General features: G+C 38.6%; 1 protein-coding gene across 1 annotated transcript in view; it reads right to left on the bottom strand.

The window, feature by feature from the left end:
• Positions 1-17,824, bottom strand: part of CPA6 (carboxypeptidase A6) — a 201,094-nt gene that overhangs the window by 1,608 nt on the left and 181,662 nt on the right. The window contains exons 9-10 of the mRNA XM_005866347.2: positions 8,258-8,460; positions 4,231-4,315 (exon numbers count right to left, since the gene is read on the bottom strand). Coding sequence (XP_005866409.1) covers positions 4,231-4,315; positions 8,258-8,460 — 288 coding nt within the window. The remainder of the gene's footprint in view (positions 1-4,230; positions 4,316-8,257; positions 8,461-17,824) is intronic.

Genomic DNA, 17,824 nt, shown 5'->3' on the forward strand with positions numbered 1-17,824 from the left:
GATTCCACTTTCAACCTCTCCATAGCATTTACCCTAGCTGACAGTCCTTCCTGACAGCTCTCTCCTTCTGGCTCCTGTGACCCCATATATTCCAGCTTTTCAGCAGAGTCAAGAGTGCAGACAACAGAGGCAGACTGTATCCAATCCTTCCTCCTGTGGCTGCTCTGTGCCTCAGTCTCTGCTTTTGACAGAGGGATGACACCTACTGCACAGGGTTGTTGTGAAAATGAAATAAAATAATGTGCTTAGCCTATACTAGCTGTTACTATTTTGCATCTTTACATCCCAAAGTGCCTAGCATGTAGTTCTTAGCCAAACATACTCTTAATCATTTTTAAATAAATGAATACATGTTTCATAGAATAATCTTTATATACTTTTCTCCTGAAATTTATATAATGTAGCCTGACATACACCATTACGTTAAAATGTTCATCTATTCAAATAATACCACTTTTTATGCTATTTTTGCCAGGACAAATTAGACATAGAATTAGTGTGGGAAGATGACAATTAGATGACTCTGTTGTTTCTCAGGCTCCTCTGGCTTCACTTAGGACAGGCTGTATCTTCATTGTCCCTCTGGGTTAGAGTACACTGGAACTACAAATAGTCGTCATAGTAGCCAAAGCCAGAGACAATCTGTGCCAACAGTTAGCTCATGGTCATGTGACAGCCTCATTTCTATGGTAACAGGTTCTTCTCGGTAAATATCATACTATGACTGTGCCGTGATACCAAGCTGCAAAGGTGAAGTGTGAGATTTTTAAAATGAATGTTTTTAAATTGTTAATATATATTGGTATTAGTTGGTAGTGTGATTTTCCCCCATTACTTAAAATTTTTAATTTTTCGACTATAGTTGATATTCAATATTCTGTTAATTTCAGATTTACAGCATAGTGATTAGACATTTATATACCTTATGAGGAGATCCTGCCCAATTGGTCTAGCAGCTCCTTGGAACCATTACAATATTATTGACTATATTCCCTGTGCTGTACTTCCCATCCCGTAACTATTTTGTAACTGCCAACTTGTACTTATTTTTTAAAAAAATATTCTTTATTGTTGAAAGTATTACATAGTCCCCTTTTCCCCCCATTGTCATCACCCAGTCTGCCCCTGCCCCCTAGTCTCAGCCTCCCCCCCCGCAATTGTCTGTGTAATTTGTATGTCTTAAACCCTTCCCCCTTTACAGCCAGTCCCCTAATCCCCCTCCCATCTGTTAATCATCTGCTCTGTGTATTTGAGTTTGTTTCTATTTTGTTTTTTAGATTCCACATATATGTGAAATCATATGTATTTGTCTTTGTCTGACTTATTTCATTTAGTATAATAATTCTAGGTCAGTTCATGTTGTCACAAATGGCAAGATTGCATTCTTCTTTATGGCCAATGTATATATGTACCAACTCTTCTTTATCTGACTGTCTATCCATGGACACAAGTTGTTTCCATATCTTTGCTATTGTAAATAATGCTGCAATAAACATAGGGATGCATGTATTTTTTCAAATTAGTGTTTTAATTTTCTTTGGACAAATACCATGAAGCGGAATAGCTGGGCCATATGGTAGTTCCAATTTACAAATTTTAAGGAACCTCCATACTGTTTTCCATAGTGGCTGCACCATCAGTGCAGGAGGGTCCCCTTTTCTCTGCATCCTTGCCAACACTTGTTTGTTGATTTATTGAGGATAGGCATTCTGACATGTGTGAGGTGATACCTCATTTTGGTTTTAATTTGCACTTCTCTGATAATTAGTGATGTTGCAAATCTTTTCATATGTCTATTTGCCACCTGTACGTCCTCTTTGGTTAAATGTCTGTTCAGATGATTTGCAATTGCTAGTTGTCTATGTTGGGCTTAAAGGTGCCTGGGAAAGGCTATGCTGTCACCGAAGCCGGTGGCCACTAGTGCTGGGCTTGGGGCTGCTTTCTCATTTGCACTTCTTTGATAATTAGTGATGTTGCAAATCTTTTCATATGTCTATTTGCCACCTGTACGTCCTCTTTGGTTAAATGTCTGTTCAGATGATTTGCAATTGCTAGTTGTCTATGTTGGGCTTAAAGGTGCCTGGGAAAGGCTATGCTGTCACCGAAGCCGGTGGCCACTAGTGCTGGGCTTGGGGCTGCTTAGCAAGAGGTACTGTAGGAGCATACTGAGGCCAGACACTGCTTGCTTTGGGTTTGTAGACCTTAGAGTTTAGTGAAGTCTGCAGTACGGGCCAAGGCTGGTTGCTCAAGTGGAACAGCAGCTGGACGTGGTTCCAGCTGGTGTGTGAGTTGGGTGGGCGGGGTCTTAGGTAATCACCAGGGTGGGGCAAGTACTAACCAGGTGGCTAGGGACTCAGATTTGTCACCTGCTTGTGCATACCGGCTGAGTTGGGGGAGGGCTCAACAAAGGAACAATGGTGCCTGGCAGTACTTCTGTCCTTGGACAGAGCTGCCTCTCTGGCCCCACCCTGAAGCCAGTCAATTCATTTCCTCCCCATAAACCCCTGGTGCTTTTCCAGCTGCTGTGCCTTCCCTGTGATTTAGGGTGAGTGTTTGTGAGTCTGTGCTCAGGCCTTTTAAGAGGACGCCTGGATCTAGAGCAGCCCTCCATCCCACCTGGACAGATCCCTGCTGATTTTCACAGCCACATGTGGTGGGGACTCCTCTTCTTGGCCCTGGTGCTCTGGGCTGGGGAGCCCTCTGAGGGGCTGGTAGCTTTCCCTCCTCAGGGGGCACCTCTGCAGCCAAGATATCCTTTCTGATTTGTAACCTCCACAAAATGGGTGTGGGACCAGACCATTTTGTGTCCCTGCCCCTCTTACCAGTCTATAAGAGACTTCTTTTTAAAATTCATATATAAATTGATTTCAGAGAGGAAGAGAGAGGGAGAGGGAGATAGACACATCAATGATGCGAGAGAATAATTGATCAGCTGCCTACTGCATGCCCCATGTGCCCTGACCAGAATCGAACCATGATCTCCTTGTTCACAGGTGGATGCTCAACCACTGAGCCACACCAGCCTGACAAGGCTTCTTCTTTATATCCTTAGTTATAGGACTTCTGTTCAGTTAGTCTTCAGGTGGTTCTCAAGGGTGGCTGTTCTACAATTCAGTTGTAATTTGATGTGGTCATGAGAGGAGGTGAGCACATCATTTACCTACCCCACCATCTTGACTGGAAGTTCATAATGTGATTTTTAAAAATACCGTATTTCCCCTTTCAGGGTGACTTTATTGAAAAGTGGTTCTGAAAAGGTCAGCCTGAGACTAATGATCATGGAGTGAGAAAAAAGTTCTGATACTTAGGACATTCTCATTATTAGGATAAGTAGTGTTAATTGACAAACCAAGCTTTTCTTCTGAAGGCTGAAAAAAGTGAATGGTTATGAATATAATGATGATTAAAGACATCAGGAGAAATTTGCTACTTTATTATAATGCATAATCAGGTGTCACTATTTATACATATACACATGATCTGTGTGTGTCTACACCTTAACATGCACACATGGACATTCAGTTATTTAGGATTTCTCACTAGATTTTTCAAGTCATATAGTCAATGAATTTCAGAGTTTGAAAGGCCACGAGATATGATTTGTCTGATTTCTCATTGAACAGTTCTGGGTACTGAAGCCCAGGATTAATGTCTTGGCCAGGATTGTATCCTGACTTGTGGCAGAATTAGGACTAGAATCCATGTGTCCCAATTCTTTGTCCGAGTTCTTTCTCAATTGTTCTTTATTTTATATAAAATAAGATATATTTCAATCACCTTTTAAGGGAAAATTCAGCTGAAGATGCTACGTAAGAAATAGAATTTCATAACAAGAATGGTGGAGGAAAGGAATAAAAAGGAAGCTCTGTTCATGCTGAAACATTACTTCAGGATTTCCCCAAGGCCCGTTTCCAGGCTTATGGCGGTTACAATTGCTTAAGGAGCCCATTTTGGTACTTTCTGCTGCCATAAGATCTCAATTCAACTTGGCAGTCATTACTACATGACTAGAATATTCTCTGCTTCACATTTATTTAAATTGGTACAGTGATTTCTGTTGAGCAGTGTAAAACTAATCCGATATAAACTCCCTTCATCTTCCTTGGCTAATTTGGTAGTCAAGAATTTCATGTTAGGGGGCACACACTTTCTCTTTTTTTTAAAGGGAAGTCATTATACAGGATATTGGCTCAATAAATGTCTCTAACACAACACACACAGGAAACTTACACAAGGTGCTGGAGGCAGGTCCATATCTATACCGTATCCCATATGCTGATCGAAGTGCATTCACAGCTTTATAAGCTGCAGATTCCTGTGAGGAAAAAATGGAGAAATTATGTCACTTACATCATTGCACTGAAACCTTTGGAAACACTGCATGTTGTTTGAGCCTTATCAGTCGTCACTTTGAAGAACAAGGATGGACACATCAGTTAACAGCCATATTTAATAATAATGTTATGTCACTCTTTGTCACATGCTGAATTTTGCAATATGTTTTAGAACACATTTCCTTTGGTTTATCCTTGCTACGAGCCAGTGATCAGTAACATTTCCATTTTACAGATGAGAAAAGGAAGTCCCAGTGAGGTGAAATGGGCATGCTGGGCTTACACGGCAAGGAGGGATTGAGTTGGGATAAGTGGATAAGTACTCCTATCTTCTAATGCTGACTTAGACTTCTGTCTTCTTCACGTTAGTTCCGAGACACCTATTTCTATAAATTACAACATGTTTGGTAGGGCTTGCTCGTCTCAATATTTAGACATGTGCCTTCACATAAGAGATGTTTAATCAATACGTCTTGCATGAATGTTGAATAAGCATAGATCAGCAAGAGTATCAACGTAATCTTATTGATCCTTAAGTACATACTTCAGTGGTGATGTACAAGATATTTAGAACACATATGGATCAATTAGGAAGCTCTTTGATTCAGCAAGAATGACTTGTCTTATGTTATGTGTTTATTCCTACTGGGAACGGGGACAGTTTCAGAATGCGCCACGACTTCTAAAGTTACATACACCTCTGACGGAGCCAGCCAGTAGTTCCAAGATGTAGAAATTTTGAGGTGAAACTCTTCCTACCAATGTCAAAAACCAGAGAAAATATTCAGCACAGTCAAAATACTAAAGGGTGACTATTCTAACATGAACTAGAATGATACCGACTACTCTTGAACACATTTCAAATGGTCCAAAGTACACGTTTCAGCAAAGAGTTAGGCAAGTATTGTATGACCAGTGAGAGGTAAAGAAGTATGTTGAAACCAGTATACAGCTCTCCCATTTCAATTTGTCCATGAATAATTGAATACGCCAGTTGAAGCACTCTGGGCCACGTGGGCTGTGTGTTGGACCCAGCTTCAGCTTGCTGTCCTCATTCACCTCAGAGACGCATTAAGCAGCACTGGTAGCAAATGCCACCCTTTGTGGCTATTCAGGGACCAGGCTCCAGAACCTGGCAGACAATCGATTATTGATCTCACTGATGCTGACATTCTCCTTTTCAGGAGCCAGCAGAAAAAGAATGTAAAACACCATAATGAGGTATCTTTATGGAGAATGTTCTACTGTTTTAACATCTTATCCAACGGTCACAGAAATATTCCATGGAAAGGGCAGATCATCCTACATCTAGGAGATTACTGCATTCTGCTGGTGCAGAGACCTTCATTCCTCATTATTTCATGACTAACCCAAAGGAAAAATCTATTAAAAAACCCAGATATCCACTTTTACCTACATACACAAAACACCTACATACTTTTAGGCTTTTCAGCTCACTGCTCTTCTACCACTCGGTGCGGGTGTCTGTAGATAAGAGGCTTAGATATGATCCTTCCACAGAAGATGGAAACTTCAGCACATTTTTTAAAAAACATATTTTATTGATTTTTTTTTTTTTACTGAGAGAGAAACATTGATCAGCCTCCTCCTGCACACCCCCTACTGGGGTTGTGCCTGCAACCAAGATACATGCATTTGACCAGAATCGAACCTGGGACCCTTCAGTCTGCAGGCTGACGCTCTATCCACTGAGCCAAACCGGTTAGGGCTCAGTACATTTTTTAAAGAACCCTTTTCCCGGCTTGCACAGCGAGACATGTATTTGAGAGAGTTTAAGTGCTTCCTCTTTTTTTATTTTATTTATCTTATTTTTATTTATCCTTATTGTTGAAAGTGTTACAGATGTTTCCCTTGTTCCCCCTATTGACCCCCTCCATCCCACTCTCCCTTCCCCCAGGCCTTCACTGCACTATTGTCTATATTTATGGGCTTTGCATATATGCATATAAGTTCTTTTCTCTGTTGCTTTCTCTTTCCAATTGTCCAAAAGGATGCAGGCCTCACGTTTCGGGCCTCAGCTGAGAAAGGAATATATATTTTTTTATTTCCATATTTAAAGCAACTTAATGAATGACCTAAAAATATTGGCTGAAACACAGACTCCCACATGTTGATGGAATGTTTATGAACAATTTTAATTTAAACTATGAATAGAATGTAATGGTTTCTGGTTGACATTCAGAGACTACCTAGCTTCTGAGAGTCATAATCCTGGTTTTAGCGATTTAGTTTATACGTAACCCACTAACAGGATTTCTCAATAGTGGCACTACTAACAGTTTGGACTGGATAATTCTTTGCCGTGAGAGGCTGTCCTGTGCATTGTAGGATGTTCAACAGCATCCTTGACCTCTACATACTAGATGTCAATTGCATCTTCCAGCTCTGTTGTGACAATCAAAAATGTCTCCAACATTCTCCATTGTCCCTTGGGAGCCAAATTTATCCTTGGTTGAAAAACTAATCTACTCTTTATATTACACCCTCCAATCCAAGACAAAAAGAAAACAGGCTTTATTCCTAGAGAGAAGATAAATTCAAAATATGGAGAGCATTCTCATGTAATAGTTTTAATGTATTGCATACTCCATGTAATGTGTTATGAGCATGTAAGGAGACACTGTGCCATTTAGAAAGGACTGAACATTTGCCTATAGAAACATTGTGATACAAGGTGGTTAGGGTGCCAGGTCAACACCAATAACAACAAAAACCCTATTTGACCCTCAGAGCAGCTGAAGAATAGCACTCTCAATAGCACTATCAAATGTAACGACCACATTCACAATATTTCTTGAGAGAGAGAGCATTTGCTTGGAATTCTTGCTTGTGATTCCAAGAACAAAGTTCCTCTTTTAGACAGAATGCAAGCCTTCCCATAGGCCTTCTGTCTTCCTCATGTTCCCTATTCCTTCCAGTCCTGGGCATCTAGATCAGGAATTCCTACAACCCCAAGCAACTGGCACAGGATTTGCAGATCAAAGTATAGGGAGAAAGGAGATGCTTCTCTTTTGTAAGACCCTTTAAATTTAAGCATAACATACATACAGCTCAGTGAATGATCACAAATTGCACGCACTTATGTAACCCCATTGAGGTCAAGGAATAGAATAGCAGCAGCAACCCCAAAGCTTGCCCATGACTCTTCTCAATCATTGCTCCCAACCTCTCCTCCTCACTTCTAACACTATTCATTAGTTTGGCCTGGTTTTGAATTTGATAGGCCTTAGACACTATAGGCTCTGAACCAGACCCACTTTACAAGGCATTATGCCTACAGTGGGTAGCTTGTTGAGTTACTGAGATGTGGAGAGAAAGGAACACTGCTTTTTCACTTTTACGTAATCTTATGCCAGAAAGGCTGTTCATTCTTAGTACTGACTTGTCAGATACATGCCCAGAGACTTAGTAGCATAAAATAAATAGCACTTATAAATTAAAACTTGCTTTTAATTAATGAGTCAGGCCATAATTTATGAGCAATTATTTACTCAATAAAGTGTACATGTGACCAGAACTGTAACACTAATAAAATCCATCCTAACATTTTCTGTATAACCTGTGGAGAGAATGTAAACAGGGTGAAATGATTGCATCGGAAAAGCAGCAGAGCGCAGTGGGTTAAAAGCAATAGCCCGGCAGCTAGACTTGGGGCTGAATCTTGGCTCTGACACTTAGTAGCCATGTGTTTTTAGTAAAATTATTTAATTTCTCTAGGTTTCCGTTTCCTCATCAGTAAAATGGGGTTAATAGTTTCCCCCCTTAAATGATTATAGAAATAAATGAGTTCATATATTATAAAATGTTCATTAGAACACACAGAATATATGTTTGCTATTATCATGAATCATCTTCAAAAGAAGCAAGAAGCCTGGCACACATGTTCACAGGCAAATACTTACCACGCAGCTAAAATTGGGGATTGTTGCATATTTGTAAGAATAGGGATACAGCAACATCTGAGCATATGCATGAAAGGAGAGGTAAGCCCTAATGTGCTTCTTGTGTTTTCGAAGAAAGTTAGCGACAGCTTTCACTTCAGGCTCAGATTCCGGGAAAGGTCCGCAGTACGTGTCATCACAAGGGTGCATAGAAGCTCCTTCATCTGTCAGTTAGAAAAGAAAATGGGGTAGGGCAGTGGGCAGGCAAGAAGCAAGAAACACAAGTCAGCATTATTAAATTGTGATTTTTCTTTTATTTCTATACACATAGGGTATTGTTAAGCAATCCATCTAACTTCTCATTTACAGAAATCGATTACTGAAACATCCACTGTGGCTCAAGCCTTCAGGCATAATAGGAGGGTGGCCCGAATAGGAAATAGGTGCTGATTGTTTAAGTGAGCCTGGAAAAAGAACTACTTTAAAGATAGCTCTATCAGTTGGAGAACTAATTCTATATGATCCCCTAGGGAAGGGAAGGCCTCCTATTTATATTCATCACAACACCTGTACTTTCCCTCCATAATGTTCAACACACTGGTAATTAGTGTCAAATATTTACTTGTTGGTCATTCAACCAATATTTACACTGTTCTAGGTACCCAAGATACACTGGAAAACAACACACACACAAATCCACACAAATCCCTGCTCTACATTTTATCTGGAGTCTTTGTTAGACTGTAATGCTCTGAAGGCAGGGGCTGTGTCCTTGCTGGGCACCTGGCAATGAGAACAATAGTATGGCAAGTGTTCAACAAACATCTGCCAAATAAGTAAATGTCAAAAAGAAAAGGCTAGGTATCTATACAGGTGTCTTGTGAGATACAAATATTGATGTATCAAAAACATGGAAGCAAGACAAATAATTCCATAGAACATGCCAAACCAATTTCTATTATATTTTTATATCAGCAATATCCAAACAGGTCTTGGAAAGCCCATCTTGGGGGTTTGATAGTGTTCAGTTAAAAAACCTTCAAAACTAAATCTTGAAAAAACAAAAACTAAATTTTGATAATTTTTGAAATGAAAAATCATGTTATACAGGTCTATGAAGAGGAGGAGGGAAAGTAAGATTTACTGCAACAATCACAAAGTATTAAGGATCCAAGAAATTTTGGAAATAAATTACATTTCCCATAGTTATTTGCCATTCTGAGCCATTATTATCCCTCTAATACCCCTAGAAAACTATAACTCTTCTCATAAACAAATGGAAAATGTTTGGTGGTCCTGTGACATTGCCTAACTCTACTGAACACAAAAAGACAACCACATTAAATCAGACTAAATTTTGAGGGCAGTCGGTTTAGTTTCTGCTATCTAGGAGAGTCAAGATGGGGAACTGAAAGCAATTGTGGTTTTCCTCTGTTGAGTCTAATTCTGGAGATGCCTCAGAAGCAAGTGGGTTATGGATGGAGCTGGGAACGATAGCTGATACTCCAAAAGGAGAAGGAAAAATAGGCACCTGGCGAACACTGATGTAAAGCACTGGAAGGAGAGATCACAACTGAACAACTAATTCCAGAGGGAGCTGAACTAATGAGCTAGAGCAGTGGTCGGCAAACTGCGGATTGGCAAACCGGGGCTCTCGAGCCACATGCGGCTCTTTGGCCCCTTGAGTGTGGCTCTTCCACAAAATACCGACTTCTACGCATGGGCCACGAAGTTTCAATCGCACTGTACGTGCGCACCCGCACGTGGTATTTTGTGGAAGAGCCACACTCAAGGGGCCAAAGCCGCACGTGGCTTGTGAGCCGCGGTTTGCTGACCACGGAGCTAGAGAAACAAGAATTTATAATAATCCTAATAAATATTCTCAAGGGACTATAGGAGGGCATTAGAAACAATGAACAGATACAAGAAGTTATAAAAAAGATCCAATCAGATATAGTAGAAATTTAAAAATTCCTGGGTTGACTGAATACAGTTGATGAATGAGTTAATGAGATGGAGTGGGTTTTGAAACATTCCCAGAGGCATCAAGAAGAAACAAAGAACTGGGAGGAAAATTAAAGGTTATAAAAAATGGAATATGTGTCAACATTTGATTAATAGGGGCCCTGAAAGAAAAAAATAAACAGAAGTTAAATATTTGAAGTACTGCTAATTGAAATTTCCTCACAATTAGAAAAAGGTCGAATGAACTTATTGTTCACCAAACAAGAGAATTAAAAGGGAAAATACCAACTCCTTGACACCTTCAGGTAGAATTTAAACACAAACAAATCCAGGGAGACAGAAGTAGGTCATCTATAAAGGAACAAGAATTAGATTCACATTTACCTTCTTAATAGCAACACTAGAGTAATATTTCCAAAGTATTTTTAAAATATGTTTTTATTGATTTTAGAGAGAGATAAAAACATCGATGAGAGGAAAACATTGATTGGCCACCTCCTGCATACCCCCCTACTGGGGATCGAGCCCACAACTCGGGCATGTGCCCTGACTGGAAATCAAACCAGTGACTTCTTGGTGCATAGGATGATGTTCAATCCACTGAGCCACATCGGCCAGGCCTAAGTATTTTTTAAAAAGAAATTTGAATCTAAACTTTTATATTTAACTGAACTCTCATTGAAATGTGAGAGTGAAATAAGGATGTTTTCTGGCATAAAAGGCCTCAGAAGGCATATTATACACACACAATTTGTAAACACTCTTGAAGAAAGTATTCCATCAGAATGATAAGAATTACTGGAGAGTAAGCAACTCAGTAAGATCTGTTGTCTAAATAAGCAATGTCCCAAGGGGAAAATAAGTATAATGATCGAGTATCAAATTCTCGAATATAACAAACTGAGGGAATGATGGAGGGTGGGGAACCAGAAGTAAAAGCATGCTAAGTGTTTGGTGTCTTTCTCAAAGGAGATATAGCTATTGATGAAGTATAGAAATTGATGGAGAAAAACAAATCTAAGCATGGATCTTAATAAGTTAGGAATAACCATAAGAAGAAAAATAGAACACAAATTTCACAGCAAACATAAGTAACTTAGAACCATTCAACCGGAAATAGAGAAAAAATAAGACATTCAAAAATAAAGAACAGAAGTTAAGATGGCAGAAATAAATGTTAATGATTAATTAACATATAAGTTATTATGAAAAATGCTAACAGATAAAAATTCCGGTTTTGGCGACTGACATTTTTATATAGAAAAATAAAGAAGACCCAGCAATATTATGTCTACAGAAAAGTAGCACAAGTAAATATATCAGATGCCTACTTTTATTTTTATTAAAGTATTGTTAACATATGGTAATTCATTAATTTCAGGTGTATAACATAGTGACTCAACATTTACATACCTTATAAAGTAACCATCTCTCACTGTACAAAATTGTTATGTTATTGACTATATTCCCTATGCTGTGCATTACATCCCCATGATAATCCCCTTCACCTTTTTCGTCCATTTCCATTTCTTGGCAACCATCAGTTTGTTTTCTTCTCTGTATCTGTGAGTCTGATTTTTTTTTATTTTAGATTCGACATAAAAATGAAATCATATGGTATTTATCTTTCTCTGTCTGATTTATTTCACTTAGCATAATACTTTCTAGATACTAGTATATTATTGTTGTTACAAATGGCAAGATTTCATTTTTTATGGGCCAGATACTATTGTTACAAATGGCAAGATTTCATTTTTTATGGGCCAGTAATATTCCATTGTATATATGTACATACCCATCTTCTTTATCCAGTCATCTATCAGTAGACACCTAGGTTGCTTCCATATCTTGGCTATTGCATGTAAGTAATGAACATTGGGATGCATACATCTTTTTGAATTAGTGTCTCCATTTTCTTTGGATAGATACTCAGAAGTGGAAATGTTAGGTCGTATGGCAGATCTAATTTTAATTTTTTGAAGAATCTCCATACTCTTTTCCATAGTGGCTGCATCAATCTGCATTCCCACCAACAGGGCATGAGGGTTCCCTTTTCTCCACATCCTTACCAGTACTTGTTGTTTGTTTGTTTATTGATGATAGCCATCTTGACAGGTATGAGGTGGTACCTCATTGTGGCTTTAATTTGCATTTCTCTGATACTTTTTAAAGGGGGAAATTTAAAAAAGTTTTGTAAGGGAAAAAATGAACCCAGAAAGCATAGATAAATTTGGTTTTATTTTACATTTTGCAGAAACTGTCCTCTGTGGAAATTGATTTAAAATAAAGCAGCTGGATCCTCTAGTTAGCATTACTTGGGGAAGTCATAGTTATTGTCACATAAATTCAGTTGTTATTTTTCTTCTTTAAAAAAATTTGATTTTAGAGAGAGAGGAGGGGGGAGGGAGGGAGAGAGAGAAAGAGAGAGAGAGAGAGAGAGAGAGAGAGAGAGAGAGAAATTGGTTGCCTTCTGTATGTGCCCTGACTGGGGATTGAACCAGCAACCTAGGTATGTGCCACGACCTTCTGGTGTGTGGGCTGATACTACAACCAACTGAGCTACATCAGCCATGGCCAGTTTTTATTTTTATTTTTTTCATTTCCTGTGTGTGTGTTTTTTCATTTATATCTTTTAAATTTAACTAAGTGGGATCATATTCCATTTATTTATTTTCAATCATTGTAGTCTTTTTAAAAATGTATTTTTCACTTGCTTTCCCCACTGTCAACTAACCTTCAGGTAACCTATGTTAACAAGTGAGTGCAGTTGTTAATATAGTTTGTGAACATTCACACCTGTAACTGTGTATATATGTATTCACGTACCCTTGCATATATGTATTTTTATATAGGTATGTGTTCATTTTTATAGGAGCTATTTTTGGTCATAAAACAGGATCATAATCATATAGTTTCTTGCCACTTGCTATCTCCTTCAATGCTAGTTTGTGGAACTCCGTTCGTGTCAACTTGAATTCATTCTTTTAAATTCCATTGTGGTTATATCATAATTTAGTCTCCCACCTGCCTATTGCAAGGGATTGTGTTTATTTCTCTCTTTGTTATGATGAACAACACTGCAACATAAAAAGTAGGGCACATTACGACTGACTTGACAGAAGCAATGCTGCAGTAAGTATTATAGTACACATGTCCTTACATGTGAGGACTCTTATTTCTGTGGGACAGATGTATAGGCATAGGACAATGGCTTGAAGGATATATATATATGTGTGTTAAGGTCACATGATTCAAAATTTTAAAGTTCTAAAAGGATTGTGTTTTTGATCTGCAGTTAAATGTTCTACCCCTGACCTGTACCCCTTAACCTTAAGTTTGTATTTTTCATTTTCATAGATTTTCACCAGATTGCTTACCAAGATTTTTACTATTTACATTTCCATAAGCAGTGTATAAGATTTCTATATCTCCTTAATTCCTCCCAATAATACCTTTTAAGTTTATCACCTACAAAGACAGATATTACATTAGTTTCAGATGTACGACAGTGATTAGACATTTATATACCTTATGAGGTGATCACCCTGATAAGTCTAGTTCCCATCTGATGTCATACAATGTTATGACAATGTTATTGACTATATTCCCATCAATTTTTATCACCTTTTGGCATTTGCCATTTTGATGGCAAGAATGTAACTTTTATTCCTTACTATAAGTATGTTTGAGCATTGATTTCTATGTTTATTTCAATTGGACTCTTCTCTGAGTTGCTTACTCATGTCCTTAGCACATGTTATCTCTTGGGTTGTTTATCTTTTTCTTACGCGTCTATAAAAGAGCTTTGTATACATACTTGTCTGTCATCTGCATTGCATTTTATCCTCAAATTTATAATTTTTTCTATTCAGTTGTCTATGGTAACTTTAATCATTTTGGACATCTAAAATTTTATATAACCACTATCTTTTTAAAAATATCACTTCTGGGTTTCTTGTGTTGGTTAAAAAAGTTTTCCCTATTCTTAGAGATTATAGGTAATGTACTGAGTTTCTTCTAAGACTTTTTATCATTTTATTTTTTCATCCAAGTCTTTAATTCTTCTGGATTTTTTATACATATGTAACATACGGCTATGCCTTCAGTTTTAAAAATATGGATAGCCAGTTCTGTCAGTATCATTTATTAAGTATTTTATCATTTTCCAGTGAATTGAAACAATACGTTGATCATATATTAAAGTCTACTGCATGTGTGGATCTATTCCTAGATTCTCTGTCTATTCTGTTGATCTATTTGTCTATTTCCATATTGTTACCCTATCAATCTATATTAGCATTACAGAATGCTCTGATATCAGGCAAGACAAGTTCCCCTAACTGTCCTCCCCGCCCCCCCAAGTTTATTGCCTTTTAAGGGTCTATTTATTTAGATCATATAAACTTTACTATCTTTTAAAATCAATTCTCAAGAGCTGAAAACAAAATGAAAAGCCCTATTGAGATTCTAATTGGCATTGCATTATATTTATACTGATTTTGGAAGGATATTATTATGTTGAGTTATCCAATCCAAGAACATGTTACACCATTCTACATAACACCATTTACCTGCATTTGTCATAAAGCATAGTATCCTGTGTGAAAAGTGTGTGCATACCCATTTCCCTACTTGTTGGGCCTAGCACAGTGTTTGATCAATATTGGGCACATAATAAAATGAAACAGCACTTTATTTCCTAATTATCATGCACAAGCTAAACTGTATAATATTAAGAAGGGCCATGCCTCAATCTAATGCTGTTTGCCTGAGAAGCACATTAGGCAATGGAATACACTATAGCATTTTATGGTTTACTTTGTGGATTGGAATCCTGCCAATGTTATTTACCACAGATTAAGTATTGATTCAGCAGAATGGGATAACACAGTCAAAATTCTCTCTGCCTGTGTTTTTCTCGGAATTTTTGCCTTACTCATCTATACCAACCCTGTCTTTAAAAATAGAAACAGAATATGACTAGCGGGGCCTCCAAGATGGAAATTAATTAACTCAGGTGGAAAGAAAGCCACTAAAATGATCTAATTTTATTTACAGCCTTTGGGAACACTATTCATCCTTTACCAAAATGTAGAGGAACAACTCACAAACATTACTGAACTCTAAGTGCCTTTGGAATTTTAAGCAGCCATGCTGGGTACACAGTTTGAAGAGTCCTGTCCAGATCTAGTCTCAATTACGCAGATTCTGATCCGAAATATTTGCTGTACTACAGAAAATCAAGATAGCAGAAAATGAAAGCACCAGACAGTATTTTAAGGAAACAAGTAAAAAACATCAAGAAAAGGATTCAATATCTAGGACACTATGATAAGACAGACTTCTAACGGAAAGGGACAAGAAGCATCAATTCTAAAACTTTAGGTTTTAGGAGCATGATCATCTAAGGGTGATTCGTCTTCCCTTAGTTTATGAGAGCCTAAATATTGTTTCTGGAGCTGAGACAAAATTCTCTTTGCCAGCTTCACATGCAGAACAAGAGCAGAATATATAACAGACCTCTGCAGTGCAGAGGGAGAGATTTGAGTCCTGTCAACTAGAGCAGCATACATCTCTGTTCTGAGCATTTCAGCAATTTAACTTCCACACCATACATCACCTCTTCAGTTGTTGAGTACTGAGATGCGAAACTCTACAAGGACCTCATAAATCTAGACAGGAGACAAGACGTGCACATGAGAGGAAATTAGAGGACAAGGCAATGTAGATACCTAGAATACAATTGTAAAGTGTGTGGTGCAGACCAAGTACATGGAATATAGAGGAGGGAAAGGGAGTACAGGGATTAGCAGCCCTGGGGAGACTGTCATGGCAAAGAGACTTGGGGGTACTCAAGATGGATGGAACTAAAAATGTGGGATTTTATTTAAAAAAACAAAGGACCAAAGGTTTTGTTGCTTGTATGAACATTAGTTCCTCTAAATGGTAAAATGAGGTAGGTAGTGGTCTTTAGAGAAAAACTGGAGAAGAAAGGGGTGCTAGAAGCAGCAATGGCCCGAACATCACAAGACCAGGTTCCAGTAAGAGCTGTACTACTGCTGAGCTCAGTGACGGCGTGTCACTGCTCCGGCTGCATTGTCCTGGGTGGACCAGGACCCCAATCAGTGGTTCTCACGTGGTGTTGTGTTGCTATCCGTTGTGTGTGTGGGGTGTCACACAGCAGCTAGTTATATGTTATAAAATTATTTAAAATAATCGATTTAGTTGTCCTGGTTAATAACTCTTAATTTATTCTCATATACTAGTACTCTTGTAATGGGGGAGAGGAATGGTCAATTAGAGTGGGTGTGCTTGGAAGTCACCACAGGAGTGTGCTCTCACCATCATTTGGGCACGTGGTAGTGGGGAAAACAAAACTGAGAACTATTGGCTAGAAAATGATCGCTAAGACTTTACGGCATCGACAGTTTGTGGTTCTAGTCCAGAATAAAAAAAAAATTCCAATGTAATTGCACACTTACTTTTCCTTAAAATCTTTAGATTCTGTTCTGAGGATGTGAGGGTAAAATTCAGTAATAAATGTTGTGTGGCCTAATTGATGTTTGTTTTTGTTCTTAGAGGCAGTCTGTAAGAAGATTGCAATCTAAAACTTAGCTGGAAAGCAAATTGTTTCATTTTTCTGAACACATTTTCCTTAGATACAAATTTCCCTCCCTGCCTACTGTCCTCCAACCCCCTCCCAAATCTGTTTCTGCTCTTGTATTATAAACTCGGGATAGGGCTCCTGATTGCCTAAATCAGAAGTCATTTACTGCAACCAACAGTCTACGAAGAGCTGTTGATAGCATTGTTTTAATTTCTCTCAAGTACACCCAACCCAACTAATAGTGTCTTAGTCAGAACTCTCCTGGATTATTGTAGGGGTTTCCCTGGTTCTAGGATCTTCTTTTTTTTTTTTTTTTAATATATTTTATTGATTTTTTACAGAGAGGAAAGGAGAGGGATAGAGAGTTAGAAACATCGATGAGAGAGAAACATCGATCAGCTGCCTCCTGCACACCTCCCACTGGGGATGTGCCCGCAACCAAGGTACATGCTCCTGGCCGGAATCGAACCTAGGATCCTTCAGTCCGCAGGCTGACGCTCTATCCACTGAGCCAAACCGGCCAGGGCTCTAGGCTCTTCTTAATCTGCTTCTTCAGAAGTCCTGAATCAATTTTACTAAAATGCAAATCTTAATAGGTAATTCCTTTGCCTAAAACTTTCCAATGGCCAACCACTGCCTTCCCGATAAAAAGGGCCCAGATTAGGGGCATTTTCTCTATATTCCTTGTGGCTGGCTGAATAACAACTCCCACAGACTGCCAGGTCCTAATCCATAGAATCTTGGAATGCCACCTTTTATGAGAAAGGGCCTTTGCAGATGTGATAAATTAATAGTTATAGGATACTTATAGGAGGGACATTTGATTATACACAGAAGAGAAGGCTAATTGACAGGAGCAGGGGGACGCTGAGTCAGAGAAAGGGTGCTATGTTGCTAGCTTTGAAGGTGGAGGAAGAGGTCACAAGATGAGGGATACAGGTGGCCACTAGTCGCTGGAAAAGGCAAGGAAATGGATTCTCCCCTACAGCCCCCCAAGGGAGTGTGGTTTGCCCCAC

Source organism: Myotis brandtii, unplaced genomic scaffold, assembly GCF_000412655.1.
Source record: "Myotis brandtii unplaced genomic scaffold, ASM41265v1 scaffold23, whole genome shotgun sequence".
In the NCBI taxonomy this organism is placed as follows: domain Eukaryota; kingdom Metazoa; phylum Chordata; class Mammalia; order Chiroptera; family Vespertilionidae; genus Myotis; species Myotis brandtii.